Source organism: Phyllobates terribilis, unplaced genomic scaffold, assembly GCF_046119375.1.
Source record: "Phyllobates terribilis strain yellow unplaced genomic scaffold, ASM4611937v1 Scaffold_3__8_contigs__length_932513732, whole genome shotgun sequence".
NCBI lineage: Eukaryota > Metazoa > Chordata > Amphibia > Anura > Dendrobatidae > Phyllobates > Phyllobates terribilis.
The window spans coordinates 44,608,112-44,635,465 of NW_027362763.1; the positions used below are offsets into that span (position 1 = coordinate 44,608,112).

The following is a 27,354-nucleotide window of genomic DNA, read 5'->3' on the forward strand; positions in this document are numbered from 1 at the left end:
TGTGGATGTCATATTATTGGGGTACTGTGGCTGGTATATGTAGGAGGTACTGTGCATATTATAGTTATTGGGGCTCTGTGGCTGGTATATGTAGGAGGTACTGTGCATATTATAGTTATTGGGGTACTGTGGCTGGTATATGTAGGGGGTACTGTGCATATTATAGTTATTGGGGTACTGTGGATGGTATATGTAGGGGGCACTGTGCATATTATAGTTATTGGGGCTCTGTGGCTGGAATATGTATGGGGGCACTGTGGATGTCATATTATTGGGGTACTGTGGCTGGTATATGTAGGAGGTACTGTGCATATTATAGTTATTGGGGCTCTGTGGCTGGTATATGTAGGAGGTACTGTGCATATTATAGTTATTGGGGTACTGTGGCTGGTATATGTAGGGGGTACTGTGCATATTATAGTTATTGGGGTACTGTGGATGGTATATGTAGGAGGTACTGTGCATATTATAGTTATTGGGGTACTGTGGCTGGTATATGTAGGGGGTACTGTGCATATTATAGTTATTGGGGCACTGTGGCTGGTATATGTAGGAGGTACTGTGCATATTATAGTTATTGGGGCTCTGTGGCTGGTATATGTAGGGGGCACTGTGCATATTATAGTTATTGGGGTACTGTGGCTGGTATATGTAGGAGGTACTGTGCATATTATAGTTATTGGGGCACTGTGGCTGGAATATGTATGGGGGCACTGTGCATATTATAGTTATTGGGGCTCTGTGGCTGGAATATGTATGGGGGCACTGTGGATGTCATATTATTGGGGTACTGTGGCTGGTATATGTAGGAGGTACTGTGCATATTATAGTTATTGGGGCTCTGTGGCTGGTATATGTAGGAGGTACTGTGCATATTATAGTTATTGGGGTACTGTGGCTGGTATATGTAGGGGGTACTGTGCATATTATAGTTATTGGGGTACTGTGGATGGTATATGTAGGGGGCACTGTGCATATTATAGTTATTGGGGCACTGTGGCTGGTATATGTAGGGGGTACTGTGCATATTATAGTTATTGGGGCACTGTGGCTGGTATATGTAGGAGGTACTGTGCATATTATAGTTATTGGGGCACTGTGGCTGGAATATGTATGGGGGCACTGTGGATGTCATATTATTGGGGTACTGTGGCTGGTATATGTAGGAGGTACTGTGCATATTATAGTTATTGGGGCACTGTGGCTGGTATATGTAGGAGGTACTGTGCATATTATAGTTATTGGGGCTCTGTGGCTGGTATATGTAGGGGGCACTGTGCATATTATAGTTATTGGGGTACTGTGGCTGGTATATGTAGGGGGCACTGTGCATATTATAGTTATTGGGGCACTGTGGCTGGTATATGTAGGAGGTACTGTGCATATTATAGTTATTGGGGCACTGTGGCTGGAATATGTATGAGGGCACTGTGCATATTATAGTTATTGGGGCTCTGTGGCTGGAATATGTATGGGGGCACTGTGGATGTCATATTATTGGGGTACTGTGGCTGGTATATGTAGGAGGTACTGTGCACATTATAGTTATTGGGGCTCTGTGGCTGGTATATGTAGGAGGTACTGTGCATATTATAGTTATTGGGGTACTGTGGCTGGTATATGTAGGGGGTACTGTGCATATTATAGTTATTGGGGCACTGTGGCTGGAATATGTATGGGGGCACTGTGGATGTCATATTATTGGGGTACTGTGGCTGGTATATGTATGGGGGCACTGTGCATATTATAGTTATTGTGGCTCTGTGGCTGGTATATGTAGGGGGTACTGTGCATATTATAGTTATTGGGGCACTGTGGCTGGAATATGTATGGGGGCACTGTGGATGTCATGATATTGGGGCACTGTGGCTGGAATATGTATGGGGGCACTGAGGATGTCATATTATTGGGGTACTGTGGCTGGAATATGTATAGGGGCTCTGTGGATGTCATGTTATTGGGGTACTGTGGCTGGTATATGTAGGAGGTACTGTGCATATTATAGTTATTGGGGCACTGTGGCTGGTATATGTATGGGGGCACTGTGCATATTATAGTTATTGGGGCACTGTGGCTGGTATATGTATGGGGGCACTGTGGATGTCATGATATTGGGGCACTGTGGCTGGTATATTTAGGGGGCACTGTGGATGTCATATTATTGGGGTACTGTGGCTGGTATATGTATGGGGGCACTGTGGATGCCATGTTATTGGGGTACTGTGGCTGGCATATGTAAGAGGTACTGTGCATATTATAGTTATTGGGGTACTGTGGCTGGTATATGTAGGGGGCACTGTGCATATTATAGCTATTGGGGTACTGTGGATGGTATATGTAGGAGGTACTGTGCATATTATAGTTATTGGGGTACTGTGGCTGGTATATGTAGGGGGTACTGTGCATATTATACTTATTGGGGCTCTGTGGCTGGTATATGTAGGAGGTACTGTGCATATTATAGTTATTGGGGCACTGTGGCTGGTATATGTAGGAGGTACTGTGCATATTATAGTTATTGGGGTACTGTGGCTGGTATATGTAGGAGGTACTGTGCATATTATAGTTATTGGGGTACTGTGGCTGGTATATGTAGGGGGTACTGTGCATATTATAGTTATTGGGGCACTGTGGCTGGTATATGTAGGAGGTACTGTGCATATTATAGTTATTGGGGTACTGTGGCTGGTATATGTAGGGGGTACTGTGCATATTATAGTTATTGGGGCACTGTGGCTGGAATATGTAGGAGGTACTGTGCATATTATAGTTATTGGGGTACTGTGGCTGGTATATGTAGGGGGTACTGTGCATATTATAGTTATTGGGGCACTGTGGCTGGTATATGTAGGAGGTACTGTGCATATTATAGTTATTGGGGTACTGTGGCTGGTATATGTAGGGGGTACTGTGCATATTATAGTTATTGGGGCACTGTGGCTGGAATATGTATGGGGGCACTGTGGATGTCATATTATTGGGGTAAAGTGGCTGGTATATGTATGGGGGCACTGTGCATATTATAGTTATTGGGGCTCTGTGGCTGGTATATGTAGGGGGTACTGTGCATATTATAGTTATTGGGGCTTTGTGGCTGGCATATGTAGGGGGTACTGTGCATATTATAGTTATTGGGGCACTGTGGCTGGAATATGTATGGGGGCACTGTGGATGTCATATTATTGGGGTACTGTGGCTGGTATATGTATGGGGGCACTGTGGATGTCATGTTATTGGGGTACTGTGGCTGGTATATGTATGGGGGCACTGTGGATGCCATGTTATTTGGGTACTGTGGCTGGTATATGTAGGAGGTACTGTCCATATTATAGGTATTGGGGCGCTGTGGCTGGTATATGTATGGGGGCACTGTGCATATTATAGTTATTGGGGCACTGTGGCTGGTATATGTATGGGGGCACTGTGGATGTCATGATATTGGGGCACTGTGGTTGGTATATTTAGGGGGCACTGTGGATGTCATGTTATTGGGGTACTGTGGCTGGTATATGTATGGGGGCACTGTGGATGCCATGTTATTGGGGTACTGTGGCTGGCATATGTAGGAGGTACTGTGCATATTATAGTTATTGGGGCACTGTAGCTGGTATATGTATGGGGGCACTGTGCATATTATAGCTATTGGGGTACTGTGGATGGTATATGTAGGAGGTACTGTGCATATTATAGTTATTGGGGTACTGTGGTTGGTATATGTAGGGGGTACTGTGCATATTATAGTTATTGGGGCACTGTGGCTGGTATATGTAGGGAGTACTGTGCATATTATAGTTATTGGGGTACTGTGGCTGGTATATGTAGGGGTACTGTGCATATTATAGTTATTGGGGTACTGTGGCTGGTATATGTAGGGGGTACTGTGCATATTATAGTTATTGGGGTACTGTGGCTGGTATATGTAGGGGGTACTGTGCATATTGTAGTTATTGGGGTACTGTGGCTGGTATATGTAGGGGGTACTGTGCATATTATAGTTATTGGGGTACTGTGGCTGGTATATGTAGGGGGTACTGTGGATGTCATATTATTTGGGCACTGTGGCTGGTATATGTAGGGGGAACTGTGCATATTATAGTTTTTGGGGTACTGTGGATGGTATATGTAGGGGGTACTGTGCATATTATAGTTATTGGGGTACTGTGGCTGGTATATGTAGGGGGAACTGTGGATGTCATGTTATTGGGGCACTGTGAATGATATATGGATGGGAACACTAAGGATGTCATGGATGGCGGCTGCTTTCCATTACTAGGCCGGTTATTGGGGAACTCACAGTGAGTGAATGGTATATACACTTCTGATTCCAACACATGGCACATATATATACAGAGACTACAAGTAGTATTCAACCCCCTGCAGATTTAGCTGGTTGACACATGCGGAATTAACTTGGCATTGTGACATTTGTACTGTAGATCAGCCTGGAAGTGGGAAATGCACTGCAGCAAATATTGTTTTTGCTTTTTTTTTTGTTTTTTTTTTAAAAAGTGAAAAGTTAATTCAGATTGTCATTTATTATTCAACCCCTCAAACCACAAGAATTCTGTTTGGTCCCCCTAAAGTATTAAGAAGTAGTTCAGGCACCAAGAATAATGAGCTTCACATGTGTGGATTAAAGATCTCTTTTGCCAGCCTTTTCTGACTATTTAAGACCCTCCCCAAACTTGTGAACAGCACTCAGACATGGTCAACATGGGAAAGACAAAGGAGCATTCCAAGGCCATCAGAGACAAGATCGTGGAGGGTCACAAGGCTGGCAAGGGGTACAAAACCCTTTCCAAGGAGTTGGGCCTACCTGTCTCCACTGTTGGGAGCATCATCCGTAAGTGGAAGGCTTATGGAACTACTGTTAGCCTTCCACGGCCTGGACAGCCTTTGAAAGTGTCCTCCCGTGCCAAGGCCAGGCTTGTCCGAAGAGTCAAGGCTAACCCAAGGACAACAAGGAAGGAGCTCCGGGAAGATCTCATGGCAGTGGGGACATTGGTTTCAGTCAATACCATAAGTAACGTACTCCACCGCAATGGTCTCCGTTCCAGACGAGCCCGTAAGGTACCTTTACTTTCAAAGCGTCATGTCAAGGCTCGTCTACAGTTTGCTCATGATCACTTGGAGGACTCTGAGACAGACTGGTTCGAGGTTCTATGGTCTGATGAGACCAAGATCGAGATCTTTGGTGCCAACCACACACGTGACGTTTGGAGACTGGATGGCACTGCATACGACCCCAAGAATACCATCCCTACAGTCAAGCATGGTGGTGGCAGCATCATGCTGTGGGGCTGTTTCTCAGCCAAGGGGCCTGGCCATCTGGTCCGCATCCATGGGAAGATGGATAGCACGGCCTACCTGGAGATTTTGGCCAAGAACCTCCGCTCCTCCATCAAGGATCTTAAGATGGGTCGTAATTTCATCTTCCAACAAGACAACGACCCAAAGCACACAGCCAAGAAAACCAAGGCATGGTTCAAGAGGGAAAAAGTCAAGGTGTTGGAGTGGCCTAGTCAGTCTCCTGACCTTAACCCAATTGAAAACTTGTGGAAGGAGCTCAAGAATAAAGTCCACATGAGACACCCAAAGAACCTAGATAACTTGGAGAAGATCTGCATGGAGGAGTGGGCCAAGATAACTCCACAGACCTGTGCCGGCCTGATCAGGTCTTATAAAAGACGATTATTAGCTGTAATTGCAAACAAGGGTTATTCCACAAAATATTAAACATAGGGGTTGTATAATAATTGACCCACACTTTTATGTTTAAAATTTAATAAAATTCAACTGAGCAACATAACTTTTTGGTTTGTAAGATTTATGCTTCTGTTCATAAAACCTACTCTCGTTTGCAGTTTGAAGGCTCTAACTTATTTGCATCTTATCAAACCAGCTAAATCTGCAGGGGGTTGAATACTACTTGTAGGCACTGTATATACCCCGGTACTGTCACTGTCAACTCCACAATAACACAAAAAAGGAACCACTAATAGTTGCCACCGCCATCGTTTAAGCCGGCCAATTGGACGCCCGTTGCAGTTAGCGTATGGCTTCAGGGGTGCGGTTTACAGAGCAAGAGGAACAGAGCTATTACATTTTATATCCTCCAATCAGGAAAAATAGGCAGTATTCATAAAAAATATATAAGATGATACAAAATGGGAACAAAACCATGTGGTGTATACAATTACATGTAATAAAAAGGAATAACGAAAGATAATTACTAAACCTGTGTCACGGAAATGGCTCAGAGCTTAGCGGAGGGAAACACTCTGACTAGGAAAATGGACAGAACCACAGCGAACTTATGTCTTCCAGAATTAACAACGACAGAGACCGAAACTTTCATTTTTATTGGAGCAATGCTACACCCACATACCTCCCCTTGGTGAGCTGATGTGGGGACTGATTGTGGGATGTGCTAGGTCTTTCACAATTCCAGGAGATCCCCAACTTACAGGATATCTTCGCTCCTGGAGGTTCCAGGTGATAGATATAGTCGTTATGTTTCTCATAGTGATTTTATCTTTACATAGAGAAGAAATATGACCAGGAGAGCATCATCCATTGGAGCGTTATTAAGTTGTATGGATTCTGTCGGCCTTAGAAAGATTATTTTGATCAGAGAAAGCTTATGCTTGAGAAGCGTAATTCCTCACCTCTGATAAAACAAATCTCAGACTTGGTGTCTTCTTCTCAAAGCATTTCTTAGCTGTAATTACCTGACCACTGCAGGAGGTTCCTACTTCAATTGAAGAGTCAGCTCTCTCTCTCTCTACTTCTTATGTTTTAATTCGTTTTTCTTTTCCCAGCCACAATTAATCCCATATGTTCGATGCGAGAGTGATATGTCCTCTCTTCGGAGATGTCTCATGGATTTTTGTCCATATAATAATTGTCACGGTACAACGCCCTACAGCCACACGAGCGCATCCTGTGCCCTACCTCATCCAGAGAAGGAACTCCAACACGTAATATCCCACAAAACAATCCCAAAACCAGTTGGCCTTGGAGGACGGAGGCTGCAGAGAAAAAAAATCACAAATTATAAGACCGATGTGGACTCCACATGTTATACAGTCCATGCAGAACAATACATTGTATCTCCACACTGCAGAATTAAAAATCACTTCCATTTACTTTTTCTTCTAGTGTTTTCAGGATTTTTAGTACTTGCATATGACTTATACTCTAGTTACAGCCAAAGCTGCATGGAGGTAGAAACATTACATCGCTCATAATGCATCACAGCAGGAAACGTTGTATTAAAGACACTGAATAAATGGTGGGAATCAGGATAGGAGAAGAGAAGCAGAATAGAAAGAGCGCAGCATTACAATCGAGGCTCTGCCGACCGATGATAATCACCGCGAGACATCCACAGATAGAGAAAAGAGACAGCAGAGACGTACAGGGAATCCATCAGAGAGCAGCGCGGATACACAACCCCAACACTGATACCTTGTCTGTACGGTCCTGGTAAAAGACACTGACGCTCTCCGTGTGAGGAAACCATAAGAAGCGGAAATATTCCGAAGAGTTTAAGTGTTTGTCAAGATTATCCAGAACCTGCAACCAGACGAGAAAAAATGTTACAAATGGATATATTATTCTATATAAGGGCAGTATTATAGTAGTTATATTCTTGTACATAGGGGGCAGTATTATAGTAGTTATATTCTTGTACATAGGAGCAGTATTATAGTAGTTATATTCTTGTACATAGGGGCAGTATTATAGTAGTTATATTCTTGTACATAGGGGGAAGTATTATAGTAGTTATATTCTTGTACATAGGGGCAGTATTATAGTAGTTATATTCTTGTACATAGGGGGCAGTATTATAGTAGTTATATTCTTGTACATAGGGGGCAGTATTATCGTAGTTATATACTTGTACATAGGGGCAGTATTATAGTAGTTATATTCTTGTACATAAGAGCAGTATTATAGTAGTTATATTCTTGTACATAGGGAGCAGTATTATAGTAGTTATATTCTTGTACATAGGAGCAGCATTATAGTAGTTATATTCTTGTACATAGGGGCAGTATTATAGTAGTTATATTCTTGTACATAGGAGCAGTATTATAGTAGTTATATTCTTGTACATAGGGGCAGTATTATAGTAGTTATATTCTTGTACATAGGGGCAGTAGTATAGTAGTTATATTCTTGTACATAGGAGTAGTATTATAGTAGTTATATTCTTGTACATAGGGAGGAGTATTATAGTAGTTATATTCTTGTACATAGGGAGCAGTATTATAGTAGTTATATTCTTGTACATAGGGGCCGTATTATAGTAGTTATATTCTTGTACATAAGGGCAGTATTATAGTAGTTATATTCTTGTACATAGCAGTATTATAGCAGTTATATTCTTGTACATAGGGGCAGTATTATAGTAGTTATATTCTTGTACATAGGGGGCAGTATTATAGTAGTTATATTCTTGTACATAGGGGGCAGTATTATAGTAGTTATATTCTTGCACATAGGAGCAGTATTATAGTAGTTATATTCTTGTACATAGGGGCAGTATTATAGTAGTTATATTCTTGTACATAGGGGGCAGTATTATAGTAGTTATATTCTTGTACATAGGGGGCAGTATTATCGTAGTTATATACTTGTACATAGGGGCAGTATTATAGTAGTTATATTCTTGTACATAAGAGCAGTATTATAGTAGTTATATTCTTGTACATAGGGAGCAGTATTATAGTAGTTATATTCTTGTACATAGGAGCAGCATTATAGTAGTTATATTCTTGTACATAGGGGCAGTATTATAGTAGTTATATTCTTGTACATAGGGAGTATTATAGTAGTTATATTCTTGTACATAGGGGCAGTATTATAGTAGTTATATTCTTGTACATAGGAGCAGTGTTATAGTAGTTATATTCTTGTACATAGGAGCAGTATTATAGTAGTTATATTCTTGTACATAGGAGCAGTATTATAGTAGTTATATTCTTGTACATAGGGAGCAGTATTATAGCAGTTATATTCTTGTACATAGGAGCAGTATTATAGTAGTTATATTCTTGTACATAGGGGGCAGTATTATAGTAGTTATATTCTTGCACATAGGACCAGTATTATAGTAGTTATATTCTAGTACATAGGGGGCAGTATTATAGTAGTTATATTCTTGTACATGGGGGCAGTATTATAGTAGTTATATTCTAGTACATAGGGGGCAGTATTATAGTAGTTATATTCTTGTACATAGGGGGCAGTATTATAGTAGTTATATTCTTGTACATAGGGGGCAGTATTATAGTAGTTATATTCTTGTACATAGGGGGCAGTATTATAGTAGTTATATTCTTGTACATAGGGAGGAGTATTATAGTAGTTATATTCTTGTACATAGGGAGCAGTATTATAGTAGTTATATTCTTGTACATAGGGGCCGTATTATAGTAGTTATATTCTTGTACATAAGGGCAGTATTATAGTAGTTATATTCTTGTACATAGCAGTATTATAGCAGTTATATTCTTGTACATAGGGGCAGTATTATAGTAGTTATATTCTTGTACATAGGGGGCAGTATTATAGTAGTTATATTCTTGTACATAGGGGGCAGTATTATAGTAGTTATATTCTTGCACATAGGAGCAGTATTATAGTAGTTATATTCTTGTACATAGGGGCAGTATTATAGTAGTTATATTCTTGTACATAGGGGGCAGTATTATAGTAGTTATATTCTTGTACATAGGGGGCAGTATTATCGTAGTTATATACTTGTACATAGGGGCAGTATTATAGTAGTTATATTCTTGTACATAGGGGCAGTATTATAGTAGTTATATTCTTGTACATAGGGAGTATTATAGTAGTTATATTCTTGTACATAGGGGCAGTATTATAGTAGTTATATTCTTGTACATAGGAGCAGTGTTATAGTAGTTATATTCTTGTACATAGGAGCAGTATTATAGTAGTTATATTCTTGTACATAGGAGCAGTATTATAGTAGTTATATTCTTGTACATAGGGAGCAGTATTATAGCAGTTATATTCTTGTACATAGGAGCAGTATTATAGTAGTTATATTCTTGTACATAGGGGGCAGTATTATAGTAGTTATATTCTTGCACATAGGACCAGTATTATAGTAGTTATATTCTAGTACATAGGGGGCAGTATTATAGTAGTTATATTCTTGTACATGGGGGCAGTATTATAGTAGTTATATTCTAGTACATAGGGGGCAGTATTATAGTAGTTATATTCTTGTACATAGGGGGCAGTATTATAGTAGTTATATTCTTGTACATAGGGAGCAGTATTATAGTAGTTATATTCTTGTACATAGGGGCCGTATTATAGTAGTTATATTCTTGTACATAAGGGCAGTATTATAGTAGTTATATTCTTGTACATAGCAGTATTATAGCAGTTATATTCTTGTACATAGGGGCAGTATTATAGTAGTTATATTCTTGTACATAGGGGGCAGTATTATAGTAGTTATATTCTTGTACATAGGGGGCAGTATTATAGTAGTTATATTCTTGCACATAGGAGCAGTATTATAGTAGTTATATTCTTGTACATAGGGGCAGTATTATAGTAGTTATATTCTTGTACATAGGGGGCAGTATTATAGTAGTTATATTCTTGTACATAGGGGGCAGTATTATCGTAGTTATATACTTGTACATAGGGGCAGTATTATAGTAGTTATATTCTTGTACATAAGAGCAGTATTATAGTAGTTATATTCTTGTACATAGGGAGCAGTATTATAGTAGTTATATTCTTGTACATAGGAGCAGCATTATAGTAGTTATATTCTTGTACATAGGGGCAGTATTATAGTAGTTATATTCTTGTACATAGGGAGTATTATAGTAGTTATATTCTTGTACATAGGGGCAGTATTATAGTAGTTATATTCTTGTACATAGGAGCAGTGTTATAGTAGTTATATTCTTGTACATAGGAGCAGTATTATAGTAGTTATATTCGTGTACATAGGAGCAGTATTATAGTAGTTATATTCTTGTACATAGGGAGCAGTATTATAGCAGTTATATTCTTGTACATAGGAGCAGTATTATAGTAGTTATATTCTTGTACATAGGGGGCAGTATTATAGTAGTTATATTCTTGCACATAGGACCAGTATTATAGTAGTTATATTCTAGTACATAGGGGGCAGTATTATAGTAGTTATATTCTTGTACATGGGGGCAGTATTATAGTAGTTATATTCTAGTACATAGGGGGCAGTATTATAGTAGTTATATTCTTGTACATAGGGGGCAGTATTATAGTAGTTATATTCTTGTACATAGGGGGCAGTATTATAGTAGTTATATTCTTGTACATAGGGGGCAGTATTATAGTAGTTATATTCTTGTACATAGGAGCAGTATTATAGTAGTTATATTCTTGTATATAGGGAGGAGTATTATAGTAGTTATATTCTTGTACATAGGAGCAGTGTTATAGTAGTTATATTCTTGTACATAGGAGCAGTATTATAGTAGTTATATTCTTGTACATAGGAGCAATATTATAGTAGTTATATTCTAGTACATAGGGGGCAGTATTATAGTAGTTATATTCTTGTACATGGGGGCAGTATTATAGTAGTTATATTCTAGTACATAGGGGGCAGTATTATAGTAGTTATATTCTTGTACATAGGGGGCAGTATTATAGTAGTTATATTCTTGTACATAGGGGGCAGTATTATAGTAGTTATATTCTTGTACATAGGGGGCAGTATTATAGTAGTTATATTCTTGTACATAGGAGCAGTATTATAGTAGTTATATTCTTGTATATAGGGAGGAGTATTATAGTAGTTATATTCTTGTACATAGGAGCAGTATTATAGTAGTTATATTCTTGTACATAGGGGGCAGTATTATAGTAGTTATATTCTTGCACATAGGGGGCAGTATTATAGTAGTTATATTCTTGTACATAAGGGGCAGTATTATAGTAGTTATATTCTTGTACATAGGAGCAGTATTATAGTAGTTATATTCCTGTACATAGGGGGCAGTATTATAGTAGTTATATTCTTGTACATAGGGGGTAGTATTATAGTAGTTATATTCTTGTACATAGGGGTAATTTTTATTATAAAAACCAAACAAATACAATTAAAAATTAACAAGATTCCTGCAGTAATAAAAAACTAAATTCACTTGAATTGTACATACATTCGTTACATATCTAGATTATTCATATAAAGTCAATATAAAGAGTCCACACCTGTGGTTGGAAAAATGAAAATTAAACACTTTGTAAAAAGAAATCATCATATTTCAGCACAGTTACACATCCTTCTGGGCTGTGTGCCCACGATGCATTTTTTATGCTGCAGAATTTCCGCAGGGTAAAAGCTTGGGAAACGCTTGGTAAACCTTCCCTCATGGTCTTCAATGCAATTCCGCACTTTCAATGCCCATGCTGCGGATTTTTCCACAGCGTTTATGCTGCGCTCAAAAATCCGCAGCATGTCCATTAATTTTACGGAAGCGCAGCGTTTTCGCCGCCATTGACTTGCATTAGAAAGCGCCAATTCCGCAAGACTGCATCTGTACTTGCGTAATTGGCGCATTCTAATGTGCAGATGGTACCCGGGTGTGGAGGACAGGAGACTCTCCTCCACACCCAGGTACCATAAAAAAAAGAATAAAATAAAAAATAAAGATTATAATCACCTTCCGATGGTCCCCGGACTCCTTCTCTTCGCTTGCCGACAGATCGCGCAGGACTGAAGGACCTGCGCTGACGTCATAGTCATGTGACGGCAGGTCTTTTCAGTACCGTGATCTGACAGCAGCCAGCACAGGAAAGCAGCAAGTCTCGGGGGCCATCGGAAGGTAAGTATCAGTTTATTTTTTTATTTTTTACCATACTTTTGGTCACACTATATATGCCGGTTGCATGGATTTATATAGTGTGACCAAGTTGTCAAGCACTTTCCAAGTGATGCTAAAATCTCTACCCGCATGCGGAAATGCATGTGAAGAACGCTTCACATCTGCATGTCCCTGGCAGGAAAAACGCATGTACAATCCGCATGTACAATCCGCATGTACAATCCACATGCACAATCCGCATGTACAATCCACATGTACAATCCACATGCGTTTTTTCTGCCAGGGAGATGCAGAAACGCTCAGGAAAAAAATGGGGAGCATTTCTGCATCGTGTGCACATAGCCTGACTTTACACTTTTCTGACTCTTCCTAATTTCTCATGATTTTATCTGGGTTCGGACATTATCTGGTTGACAGCTCATAGATCTGGGTCGGAGTCGTCCTGTCCACCACCGGTTTCCATACCAGTCTCTACCTGAGTGCCCACAGGTAAGGGCTTCCGCTTTGGCGGGGGACAGTCCTCTACATCCCTATCACACTCTGCGTCTATTTTTTTAAGTTCATCCTCAAAATCCCCGTTAGACAGAACATCAAACCTATTAGACACGACCATTACTCCTGCAGAACTCTGGACCTTCCTCCTGGCACTCTGGCCAGTGTCATGCTCCTCCTCAGGTTTACGGGAGGTCTTGTCCTTTTTCTTCCTTTTACTCTGATTCTGGCTATTTCCTTCAGATACAGATGGTAATACTGAAGTAGCGCCTTCCTGTGACTGCTGCTCCTGAGGGACGACCTCCATGCTCCCCTGTGCCCCCTCTGAGCGCGGCTGCTCTGGTGGTACCTGAGTGAACCCCTGGTGGACCTCTGACAATAAAGCCTCCTCTTCCAGAACCTCTGCCCCCGCCACCAAATCCTCATCAGGAAAGTCCTTACAGATGTTGTGCCAGGCGTCTGGACAGTCCCGGTGAGGGTGGCCGATCTTACCACAGAGGTTGCACCTGATGTTCTGACAGTCTGCAGCTACATGGCCGACTTCCCCGCACAGGCTGCACTTCACCACTGTACAGGTATTCGCCAGGTGACCCGCCTTGCCACATTTGAAGCACTTTCTGGGCTGGCCGGGGTAGAAACATACACCCTTCTCCCTCCCAATAAAGAAGGAGTTGGGTAGGTGGGCAGTGATGTTATTACACTGGCGCAGCTTCACCAGGACCTTCCACCCACCGGTCCAGATACCATCGTTATCTCTGCTTCTGGTGAGGTCAGAGACGAGGTCGCAATGCCTCCGGAGCCACACCACAATGTCCTGCGGGGGAACAGACTCATTCCAGAAGATGACATTAACCGTAACCGTGGATCTGGCTTAGAGATGGGCATAAAACTGAACTTACTCCAGCCCTCAGCGTCTCTGAACTTGGGGAAATTGGCCCAGAATCTGTCCAGATCTGACATGAGCTTAAAGCTGACATCATAGCCCTGCCTGTCTGGTAGATTAATTACCGCCCAGATGTTAACTGGCGCAAACCCCATCTGGTGGCACAGGAGCTCCCTGACCACAAACCTCCTGTCCGGCAGATCCTCCTTGGCACCTCTGTGCCTGAAACGCACGACGTTCCTCCGTTTAAACGCCTGGCCGGTATAATTAGCGCCAGAGGTAAAGGATGGAGCGCCACGGCTCCAGGCATTACTGGAGGGAACTTGCGGGGTCACACTGGGCTGACTAACAGGGTAAGGGTCTGCTGCAGGGGGACCTTGTGTGCTGGGAATTAAAGGAGGAAAATCACAGACATTATCATGCACATTGTTATCAGCAACATCAATGTCATTATCATACTGCGCCATGTCCACCACAGATTCTGTGCTCCCTCCAGCCCCCGACCCCACAGATACAGTATGATTATCCCCAGCACGAGAGCCCTGCTGGGCACCACCAGAAACTAATGACACATGTCCACTGTCCGGCTGCTGTGCTGGGGCATCCTGGGACTTGTGGTACCACAGCTGTACCCTGCACTCCATGCTCTTGCTTGGGATCTGCCGCAGGCTGTTGCGGCTCCTGGTGCAGTCCCTTTTGGAACAAGAAGCTTGCGGGTTGCAGCACTGGCCGCACCTGCTTCTGGGGCCCACCTGGGACAATATCTGGCTGCGAATCAGCAGAGTACTGCCCGTACAACACAGACTGTTCCTGGTTCCTGTAAGTCTCTGCCAGGGGCCCCATCCTCTCGAACACACAGTCTATGTCCTTCACCACATTTGCCAGCTCTACACCCAGTGAGTTCAGCCTCCGGTCATACACGGTGTGATACCCGGGATCCTCAGCCTTTACTTTATATACACAGTCTATTGATACCTGTATTAGCTGCTTCTGCTGCTGTAACACACCCAACCTCCTGGGATCCTGCCTTCAGCGAGGTCTCTAGTTGCTTGGACCTAGATGTCTCCTTGGTTTTTACCACCATTGGTTTCGTGGCTCCAGGCTCCACAGCACTATTACTGCTGCCACCTGACTGGGACCTCGTGTGTCTAGAGCGCGCCATGCTGGTCACCACATGCTTCTGCTGCAGGTTCTCCGGGAGAGTGTAACATCCCTGGCGGCGTGCTTGCATGGTGCACCACCTCCCACCATGCAAGACTGCAATCTTACCTGTCAGTCCATGCTGCACTCTTTTACCTGCTGTGTCCATGTCTCTTGTCTGATTGCTTAGGGCATCGGCGCGGCTTTCTGCTTGTTTCTTATAGCTACTGTGTGCACAGTCTTAATGCGTCCCCAGCCTATTGCTGTGAGTCACTGGATACTTAAACCCACTCCACCCAGTAGGAGATGCCTGAGCAACACTTTCACTCAGTTTGTCCTTTGCAACTGAGGTGCCAGGTCCTGTCCTGACTCTAGTCTGTCCGCCACCCTGGGGGCTGAGTACCCAGGGCCTTTTCCTGTACCTGTGACTTCTAGTCTGTTTCCGCCACCCTGGGGGCCGAGTACCCAGGGCCGCTGCCTGTATCTCTGACTTCTAGTCTGTTTCCGCCACCCTGGGGGCTGAGTTCCCAGGCTCGTTCCTGTATCTTGTTCCCGATTCAGTTCCTGTCTGAACAGTGTTCTAGCCCGTTACTTGTTTCTCTCTATGTCCGTACCTTCCCTTTGCCTGCAGCGTCTGAACCTGCACTTAACTCCAACTCGTTGTCTCTGTACTTCTGTTTGTGAGTTTTGTGTCCACTCGCTACTTCATTGTTAGTACCATATGTGTATCTGGTTCTGCTTGTCCCCTTTCCCTGCTTCCGTATCTACCTCCTGTGTTCTAACCATCTTCCTGTATTTTCCAGTCTGTTCCATGTGAACAGAGCCCTGTCCTGTCTGCCTTCACTTTCTGCTCTGTTCTGCTTGTTCACCGCTCCGGTGGCTCCGCTCTGTTCCGCTTGTTTACCGCACCTGCGATTCTGTTCTGCTCTGCTTGTTCACCGCTCCGGCGGTTCCGCTCTGCTTCGATTGTTTACCGCACCTGCGGTTTTGCTCCGCTCTGCTTGTTCACTGCACCTGCCGTTTTGCTCTGCTCTGCTTGCTCACCGCACCTGCGGGTTTGCTCTGCTCTGCTTGTTCACCGCACCTGAGGTTTTGCTCCGCTCTGCTTGTTCAACGCACCTGCGGTTTTGCTCCGCTCTGCTTGTTCACCGCACCTGCGGTTTTGCTCCGCTCTGCTTGTTCACCGCACCTGCGGTTTTGCTCTGCTCTGCTTACTCACCGCACCTGCGGTTTTGCTCCGCTCTGCTTGTTCACCGCACCTGCGGTTTTACTCCGCTCTGCTTGTTCTCTGCACCTGTGGTTTTGCTCCGCTCTGCTTGTTCTCCGTACCTGTGGTTTTGCTCCGTTCTGCTTGTTCACCACAGCTGCCGTTTTGCTCCGCTCTGCTTGTTCACCGCACCTGCGGTTTTGCTCCGCTCTGCTTGTTCACCGCACCTGCGGTTTTGCTCCGCTCTGCTTGTTCACCGCACCTGCTATTTTGCTCCGCTCTGCTTGTTCACCGCTCCTGAGGTTTTGCTCTAGTAGTCCACCGCACCTGCGGCTCTGTTCCTGTATCCCAGTCTGTACTGGTCCCTATCCAGCCTGCGTTCATACCTGCCAGTATCTGCCTGTCTGCATTCCAGCCGTGCCTACCAGCACCCGCCTGTCTGCATACCAGTCGTGCCTGCCAGTACCCACCTGTCTGCATACCAGCCGCGCCTGCTAAGTACCCACCTGCCGTCATACCAGACATGCCTGCCAGTACCCACCTGTCTGCATACCAGCTAACCTGCCTGTTCCTGCATTCCCCGGTGTGGGTCAACAGCTGTGACCGAGGTCTGACCTGGAGTAGCACCGGGTCCCTCTGCTCGGTTCCTCCCTGGTTCACGGAGTCGACTGAGCCGCCGTGCGACCTTGGTCGGACCGGGTTGATACTTAGTTACGCTCCTCCAGGCACTCCTCGGTTCATGGTACAGTGGGTTCACTAATCACGCTCACGCCAGTCAGTCCGGGCGCGAGCGTAACAGAGGGTCTGTCTGTCCAGAGATGTTCTCCTCTGCCTGCTTGGAGTGAGCTGCACACTTGAGGCCGGTGATGGGATCTGCCTCACCTCCTGGCCAACAAGCTGCTATCCTCCATTCAGTTTCCCAACAGTAGATTCCTTTTGGATCCTTCCTAATTGCACTTCACTCTGCTTGCCTTGGCTGGCCGACTGCTTTATTGTGACCTTCTTACATACGACCACGGCTTTTCCTTCTTCCTTTACTCACTTTCACAACTTCATCTTTCTTGTTGCTGCTGCTGTTACTTCAATTAGGAGCTTTCTTCTCCTCAGAAGTCACTTTGGGATTTGAATCCACATTAGAAAGAGCTTGGGAGTTTCCTCCCAGTGTAGGCCTGGAAGCCTGGGCCTTGCTTGGAGAGCTTACCCGCCCAGGGAGGCCCCTCCCCGGGCTTGCTCCAGACATCAGGAGAACCACTGACACACGTCCTCCCAGCTACGAGGCAGTATTATAGTAGTTATATTCTTGTACATAGGGGCAGTATTATAGTAGTTATATTCTTGTACATAGGAGCAGTATTATAGTAGTTATATTCTTGTACATAGAGGGCAGTATTATAGTAGTTATATTCTTGTACATAGGGGGCAGTATTATAGTAGTTATATTCTTGTACATAGGGGCAGTATTATAGTAGTTATATTCTTGTACATAGGGAGCAGTATTATAGTAGTTATATTCTTGTACATAGGGGCAGTATTATAGTAGTTATATTCTTGTACATAGGGGGCAGTATTATAGTAGTTATATTCTTGTACATAGGAGCAGTATTATAGTAGTTATATTCTTGTACATAGGGGCAGTATTATAGTAGTTATATTCTTGTACATAGGAGCAGTATTATAGTAGTTATATTCTTGTACATAGAGGGCAGTATTATAGTAGTTATATTCTTGTACATAGGGGGCAGTATTATAGTAGTTATATTCTTGTACATAGGGGCAGTATTATAGTAGTTATATTCTTGTACATAGGGGGCAGTATTATAGTAGTTATATTCTTGTACATAGGGGCAGTATTATAGTAGCTATATTCTTGTACATAGGGGGCAGTATTATAGTAGTTATATTCCTGTACATAGGAGCAGTATTATAGTAGTTATATTCTTGTACATAGGGGCAGTATTATAGTAGTTATATTCTTGTACATAGGAGCAGTATTATAGTAGTTATATTCTTGTACATAGGGGCAGTATTATAGTAGTTATATTCTTGTATATAGGAGCAGTATTATAGTAGTTATATTCTTGTACATTGGGGCAGTATTTTAGTAGTTATATTCTTGTACATATGGGCAGTATTATAGTAGTTATATTCTTGTACATAGGGGCAGTATTATAGTAGTTATATTCTTGTACATAGGAGCAGTATTATAGTAGTTATATTCTTGTACATAGGAGGGCAGTATCATACTAGTTATATTCTTGTACATAGGGAGCTGTATTATAGTAGTTATATTCTTGTACATAGGAGCAGTATTATAGTAGTTATATTCTTGTACGTAGGGGGCAGTGTTATAGTAGTTATATTCTTGTATATAGGAGCTGTATTATAGTAGTTATATTCTTGTACGTAGGGGGCAGAATTATAGTAGTTATATTCTTGTACATAGAGGGCAGTATTATAGTAGTTATATTCTTGTACATAGGGGGCAGTATTATAGTAGTTATATTCTTGTACATAGGGGCAGTATTATAGTAGTTATATTCTTGTACATAGGGGGCAGTATTATAGTAGTTATATTCTTGTACATAGGGGGCAGTATTATAGTAGCTATATTCTTGTACATAGGGGGCAGTATTATAGTAGTTATATTCCTGTACATAGGAGCAGTATTATAGTAGTTATATTCTTGTACATAGGGGCAGTATTATAGTAGTTATATTCTTGTACATAGGAGCAGTATTATAGTAGTTATATTCTTGTACATAGGGGCAGTATTATAGTAGTTATATTCTTGTATATAGGAGCAGTATTATAGTAGTTATATTCTTGTACATTGGGGCAGTATTTTAGTAGTTATATTCTTGTACATATGGGCAGTATTATAGTAGTTATATTCTTGTACATAGGGGCAGTATTATAGTAGTTATATTCTTGTACATAGGAGCAGTATTATAGTAGTTATATTCTTGTACATAGGAGGGCAGTATTATACTAGTTATATTCTTGTACATAGGGAGCTGTATTATAGTAGTTATATTCTTGTACATAGGAGCAGTATTATAGTAGTTATATTCTTGTATGTAGGGGGCAGTGTTATAGTAGTTATATTCTTGTATATAGGAGCTGTATTATAGTAGTTATATTCTTGTACGTAGGGGGCAGTATTATAGTTGTTATATTCTTGTACGTAGGGGGCAGTATTATAGTAGTTATATTCTTGTACATAGGGGGCATTATTATAGTAGTTATATTCTTGTACGTAGGGGGCAGTGTTATAGTAGTTATATTCTTGTACGTAGGGGGCAGTATTATAGTTGTTATATTCTTGTACGTAGGGGGCAGTATTATAGTAGTTATATTCTTGTACGTAGGGGGCAGTATTATACTAGTTATATTCTTGTACATAGGGGCAGCATTATAGTAGTTATATTCTTGTACATAGGGGCTGTATTATAGTGGTTATATTCTTGTACATAGGGGCAGTATTATAGTAGTTATATTCTTGTACATAGGGGAAGTATTATAGTAGTTATATTATTGTACATAGGAGCAGTATTATAGTAGTTATATTCTTGTACATAGGGGCAGTATTATAGTAGTTATATTCTTGTACGTAGGGGGCAGTATTATAGTGGTTATATTCTTGTACATAGGGGCAGTATTATAGTAGTTATATTATTGTACATAGGGGCAGCATTATTGTAATTATATTCTTGTACATAGGGGCAGTATTATAGTAGTTATATTCCTGTACATAGGGGCAGTATTATAGTAGTTATATTCTTGTACATAGTGGGCAGTATTATAGTAGTTATATTATTGTACATAGAAGCAGTATTATAGTAGTTATATTCTTGTACATAGGAACAGTATTATAGTAGTTATATTCTTGTACATAGGGGCAGTATTATAGTAGTTATATTCTTGTATATAGGAGCAGTATTATAGTAGTTATATTCTTGTACATTGGGGCAGTATTTTAGTAGTTATATTCTTGTACATATGGGCAGTATTATAGTAGTTATATTCTTGTACATAGGGGCAGTATTATAGTAGTTATATTCTTGTACATAGGAGCAGTATTATAGTAGTTATATTCTTGTACATAGGAGGGCAGTATTATACTAGTTATATTCTTGTACATAGGGAGCTGTATTATAGTAGTTATATTCTTGTACATAGGGGCAGTATTATAGTAGTTATATTCTTGTATGTAGGGGGCAGTGTTATAGTAGTTATATTCTTGTATATAGGAGCTGTATTATAGTAGTTATATTCTTGTACGTAGGGGGCAGTATTATAGTTGTTATATTCTTGTACGTAGGGGGCAGTATTATAGTAGTTATATTCTTGTACATAGGGGGCATTATTATAGTAGTTATATTCTTGTACGTAGGGGGCAGTGTTATAGTAGTTATATTCTTGTACGTAGGGGGCAGTATTATAGTTGTTATATTCTTGTACGTAGGGGGCAGTATTATAGTAGTTATATTCTTGTACGTAGGGGGCAGTATTATACTAGTTATATTCTTGTACATAGGGGCAGCATTATAGTAGTTATATTCTTGTACATAGGGGCTGTATTATAGTGGTTATATTCTTGTACATAGGGGCAGTATTATAGTAGTTATATTCTTGTACATAGGGGAAGTATTATAGTAGTTATATTATTGTACATAGGAGCAGTATTATAGTAGTTATATTCTTGTACATAGGGGCAGTATTATAGTAGTTATATTCTTGTACGTAGGGGGCAGTATTATAGTGGTTATATTCTTGTACATAGGGGCAGTATTATAGTAGTTATATTATTGTACATAGGGGCAGCATTATTGTAATTATATTCTTGTACATAGGGGCAGTATTATAGTAGTTATATTCTTGTACATAGGGGCAGTATTATAGTAGTTATATTCTTGTACATAGTGGGCAGTATTATAGTAGTTATATTATTGTACATAGAAGCAGTATTATAGTAGTTATATTCTTGTACATAGGGGGCAGTATTATAGTAGTTATATTCTTGTACATAGGAGCAGTATTATAGTAGTTATATTATTGTACATAGGGGCAGTATTATAGCAGTTATATTCTTGTACATAGGGGCAGTATTATAGTAGTTATATTATTGTACATAGAAGCAGTATTATAGTAGTTATATTCTTGTACATAGGGGGCATTATTATAGTAGTTATATTCTTGTACGTAGGGGGCAGTGTTATAGTAGTTATATTCTTGTACGTAGGGGGCAGTATTATAGTTGTTATATTCTTGTACGCAGGGGGCAGTATTATAGTAGTTATATTCTTGTACGTAGGGGGCAGTATTATAGTAGTTATATTCTTGTACGTAGGGGGCAGTATTATAGTGGTTATATTCTTGTACATAGGGGCAGCATTATAGTAGTTATATTCTTGTACATAGGGGCTGTATTATAGTAGTTATATTCTTGTACATAGGAGCAGTATTATAGTAGTTATATTCTTGTACATAGGGGCAGTATTATAGTAGTTATATTCTTGTACGTAGGGGGCAGTATTATAGTAGTTATATTCTTGTACATAGGAGCAGTATTATAGTAGTTATATTCTTGTACATAGGGGGCAGTATTATAGTAGTTATATTCTTGTACATAGGGAGCAGTATTATAGTGGTTATATTCTTGTACATAGGGGCAGTATTATAGTAGTTATATTATTGTACATAGAAGCAGTATTATAGTAGTTATATTCTTGTACATAGGGGCAGTATTATAGTAGTTATATTATTGTACATAGGTGCAGCATTATAATAATTATATTCTTGTACATAGGGGCAGTATCATAGTAGTTATATTCTTGTACATAGGGGCAGTAGTATAGTAGTTATATTCTTGTACATAGTGGGCAGTATTATAGTAGTTATATTATTGTACATAGAAGCAGTATTATAGTAGTTATAATAATAATAATAATAATAGTTTATTTTTATAGCGCCAACATATTCCGCAGCACTTTACAAATTTTAGGGGGGACTTATACAGACAATACAGAATAAGCATATCTCATATCGAACGGAGTGAGGGCCCTGCTCGCGAGCTTACAGTCTATGAGGAAGTGGGGGAGACACAAAAGGTAAAAAGTACATATATTGTATAATGCAGCCTTGATATACTGAATAGGATAAATAATAATACATGGACTGGTCGCCAGCCAGTATGTGTGCAGTCCTGACAGAGGCTATTATGTGCATGGTTGGTTTGAACCCGAAGTTGAAGAAGATTTTAATATGGGGGAAAGCTGGGATGGACAGAGTGTGTTTAGGTGATACGCCAGTCTAAAGAAATGTGTTTTTAGGGTTCGCTTGAAACTGTGGGTATTGGGAATTAATCGAACTGTCCTGGGTAGTGCATTCCAGAGAATTGGCGCAGCACGCGAGAAATCTTGGAGACGGGAGTGGGAAGTTCGGATTATGGAGGATTTTAGTTTCAAGTCATTTGCAGAACGGAGGGCACGTGTAGGGTGGTAGACTGAGACAAGGGAGGAGATGTAGGGGGGTACTGAAGCATGGAGCGCTTTGTGGGTAAGCGTGATAAGTTTAAAACGAACTCTATATTGGATGGGCAACCAATGCAATGACTGGCACAGGGAAGAGGCATCTGAGTAGCGGTTGGCGAGGAATATGATCCTGGCTGCTGCGTTCAGGACGGATTGGAGAGGGGAGAGTTTAGTAAGAGGGAGACCGATTAGTAGAGCGTTGCAATAGTCAAGACGAGAATGAATAAGAGCGACAGTAAGAGTTTTTGCCGAGTCAAAGGTGAGAAAAGTCCTGATTCTTGAGATGTTTTTGAGGTGTAGATGACATGAACGAGCGAGTGATTTGATGTGAGGAGTGAAAGAAAGATCTGAATCAAAAATGACCCCAAGACAGCGGGCTTGTAGCTGGGGAGTAATGGTTGAGCCACAAACGGAGATGGCAATATCGGGCACAGGTAGATTAATGGAGGGAGGAAAGACGAGTAGTTCAGTTTTTGACAGATTCAGTTTTAGGTAGAGGGAGGACATAATGTTAGACACAGCAGAAAGACAATCACTGGTCTTTTGTAGTAATGCAGGGTTGATGTCCGGAGCAGAGGTGTATAATTGGGTGTCATCAGCATAGAGATGGTACTGAAAACCGAATCTACTGATTGTTTGTCCAATAGGAGCGGTGTATAAGGAGAAAAGAAGGGGGCCTAGGACTGATCCTTGAGGAACCCCGACAGTAAGAGGAAGTAGGGAGGAGGAGGAGCCGGCAAAAGACACAGAGAAGGAGCGGTCAGAGAGATAGGAGGAGAACCAGGAGAGAACCGTGTCCTTGAGGCCAATAGTGCGGAGCATAGTGAGGAGGAGCTGGTGATCCACAGTGTCAAATGCTGCAGAGAGATCCAGGAGAATCAGCAGGGAGTAGTGACCATTAGATTTAGCTGTTAGTAGATCATTAGAGACTTTAGTGAGGGCAGTTTCAGTAGAATGTAAAGAGCGGAAACCAGATTGTAAAGGGTCAAGAAGAGAGTTGTCTGAGAGATAGCGGATGAGACGGGAGTGGACCAGGCGTTCCAGGAGTTTAGAGATAAAGGGAAGATTGGAAACAGGTCTGTAGTTGGCCGTGCAGTTCTGGTCGAGGGATGGTTTTTTAAGTAATGGTTGTATGCTGGCGTGTTTAAAAGAAGAGGGAAAGATACCAGATGAGAGGGAAAGTAAAAGAAAATGTCAAAAGTAAAAGAAAAGTCAAAGATGCTATAGGATTTTTACAGGATGAAAATGGAGAAATGGTAAGAGAGGATGTTGAGAAGGCCGAACTTTTTAATTCCTATTTTGCATCTGTTTTCTCTCAGAAAGAAAATGTAACATCAACTGATCTTCACTGTCCTTTTAAAGGAATAGAGGAATCCAAGTTATCTGTAAACAGAAAGATTGTGAGGGAATATTTAGCTAACATAAATGAGTTCAAGTCACCAGGTCCAGATGAATTACACCCCAGAGTACTGAAGGAGATCGTAGAAGAAATTTTAGAACCACTCTCCATAATCTTTGAAAATTCTTGGAGAACAGGAGAAGTCCCAGAAGACTGGAGAAGAGCAAATGTTGTTCCTATCTTCAAAAAGGGGAAGAAGGTGGACCCAGGGAACTATAGGCCGGTGAGTCTGACTTCTATACCAGGAAAGATCTTTGAACAAATTATTAAACAACATGTATGTAAGTACATGGATAAGAATGAAGTGATTAACCAGAGTCAGCATGGGTTTGTAACTAAGAAGTCATGTCAGACTAACTTAATTTCCTTCTATGACAGAATCACTGACTGGGTGGATCAGGGAAATGCTGTAGATATAGTATATCTTGACTTCAGCAAAGCATTTGACAAAGTATCTCACACCATCCTTATTGAAAAAATGACCAAGTATGCAATGGACCAGGCAACTGTTAGGTGGATTCATAACTGGCTTAGTGATCGGACTCAAAGGGTGGTTGTAAATGGCTTCACATCCAGCTGGATGAATGTCTCAAGTGGGGTACCACAGGGCTCCGTCCTGGGACCTGTATTGTTCAACATCTTTATCAATGATTTAGATGAAGGAATTGAGGGTAAACTGATTAAATTTGCTGATGACACAAAGCTAGGAGGGATAGCTAATACTAGAGAAGAGAGAGAGAGGATTCAAAAAGACCTAAATAAACTGGAGCAGTGGGCAGCAACCAACAGAATGGTTTTTAACAGGGAAAAATGCAAAGTACTACATCTGGGCAATAAAAATGAAAAAAGCATATACAGAATGGGAGGAATAGAGCTAAGCAACAGTACATGTGAAAAAGACTTAGGTATACTAATAGATCATAGACTGAACATGAGTCAACAGTGTGATGCAGCAGCAAAAAAGGCAAATACAATTCTGGGATGTATTAACAGAAGCATACAGTCTAGATCACGTGAAGTCATTATCGGTCTTTACTCCTCTTTGGTCAGACCTCATCTGGAATACTGTGTACAGTTTTGGGCACCACATTTTAAAAAAGACATAGACAAACTGGAGCAAGTTCAGAGAAGAGCGACCAGAATGGTGACTGGTCTGCAAACCATGTCCTATGAGGAACGGTTGCAGGATTTGGGAATGTTTAGCTTGCAAAAAAGAAGACTGAGAGGAGACTTAATAGCTGTCTACAAATATGTCAAGGGCTGTCACATTGTAGAAGGATCATCTTTATTCTCATTTGCACAAGGAAAGACTAGAAGCAATGGGATGAAACTAAATGGGAGGAGACACAGATTAGATATTAGAAAAAACTTTTTGACAGTTAGGGTGATTAATGAGTGGAACAGGCTGCCACGAGAGGTGGTGAGTTCCCCTTCAATGGACGTCTTCAAACAGAGGCTGGACAGACATCTGTCTGAGATGATCTAGTGAATCCTGCTTTGAGCAGGGGGTTGGACCAGATGACCCAGGAGGTCCCTTCCAACTCTACCATTCTATGATTCTATGACTCTATGATTCTATGAAAGGTTGAAAATTTTAGTTAGGTGAGAGGTGACAGCTGGAGCAAGGGACTGAAGGAGATGTGAGGGAATAGGGTCGCTGGTGCAGGTGGTAGGGCGAGAAGATGCAAGGAGCCTGATCACTTCATCTTCCGTGACTGGTTCGAAGTCAGAAAATGAGCAAGATACAATGTGGCGGGGGGGAGCATGCATAACATTTGGGGATTGGGAGAAAATTTCCTGTCGGATATGGTCAATTTTTTCTTTGAAATAGTTAGCCAGATCGTCAGCGCTGAGGTCGGTGGTCGGGGCCTGTGCTCTTTGATTGAGGAGAGAATGAAACGTGTCAAAGAGTCGTTTAGGATTATTGGAAAGTGAGATGATGAGGTTGTTAAAGTAGGTTTGTTTGGAGAGGTGAAGGGCAGAGTTATATGTTTTCAGCATAAATTTATAGTGGAGGAAATCTTCGGGCAGATTTGATTTTCTCCACAGCCGTTCAGCGCACCTGGAGTACCTCTGGAGAAGACGTGTTTGAGGCGTGTGCCAGGGTTGTCGCCGTCTATGCCGAATTGTTCTTTGTGTAGGAGGTGCGGCTTCATCCAGGGCGCATAGCATTATTTTGTTATAATGCTTCAATGCAGATTCGGGACATGAGAGGGAGGAGATTGGGGCCAATGATGATTGCAACCTTTTTATAAATTTCTGGGTGTTAATGGCGTGTAAATTTCTATAAGTGTGGACGGTGGGAGTGTCTTGAGTAAAGTCACAGTTCTTGACAGAGAATGAAAGAAGATTATGGTCAGAGAGTGGAAGGGGAGAGTTAGTAAAGTCATGTACTGAGCAAAGCCGGGAGAAGATCAGGTCCAATGTGTTCCCGTCCTCATGTGTAGGAGAATTAGCAAGCTGTGAAAGGCCGAAGGAGGAGGTTAATGATAAAAGATGCGTGGCAGATGGGGAAAGAGGATCGCCAATTGGGATGTTAAAGTCTCCCATGATTATCGTGGGGATGTCGCAGGATAGAAAATTTGTAAGCCAGGCAGCAAAGTGATCCAGGAATTGACGGGGGGGACCTGGGGGGCGATAGACAACCGCCACTCGCAGGGAGAAGGGCCGGTAGAGTCTGACTGTGTGGGCCTCAAAGGACGGGAAGATGAGGGAGGGTACAGGGGGGATAACCTGAAAAGTACATTTTGTTGAAAGAAGCAGACCAACACCTCCACCTGATCTGTTGTCAGGTCGCGGGGTATGAGAGAAATGTAGGCCACCAT

General features: G+C 41.5%; 1 protein-coding gene across 2 annotated transcripts in view; it reads right to left on the reverse strand.

The window, feature by feature from the left end:
- The window catches only part of LOC141258753 (L-gulonolactone oxidase-like), a 421,305-nt gene that overhangs the window by 118,829 nt on the left and 275,122 nt on the right, over positions 1 to 27,354 (reverse strand). For both annotated transcript variants that reach the window (XM_073673834.1, XM_073673835.1), the window contains exons 7-8: positions 7,471 to 7,578; positions 6,955 to 7,031 (exon numbers count right to left, since the gene is read on the reverse strand). In XM_073673834.1, the coding sequence (XP_073529935.1) occupies positions 6,955 to 7,031; positions 7,471 to 7,578 (185 nt within the window). The remainder of the gene's footprint in view (positions 1 to 6,954; positions 7,032 to 7,470; positions 7,579 to 27,354) is intronic.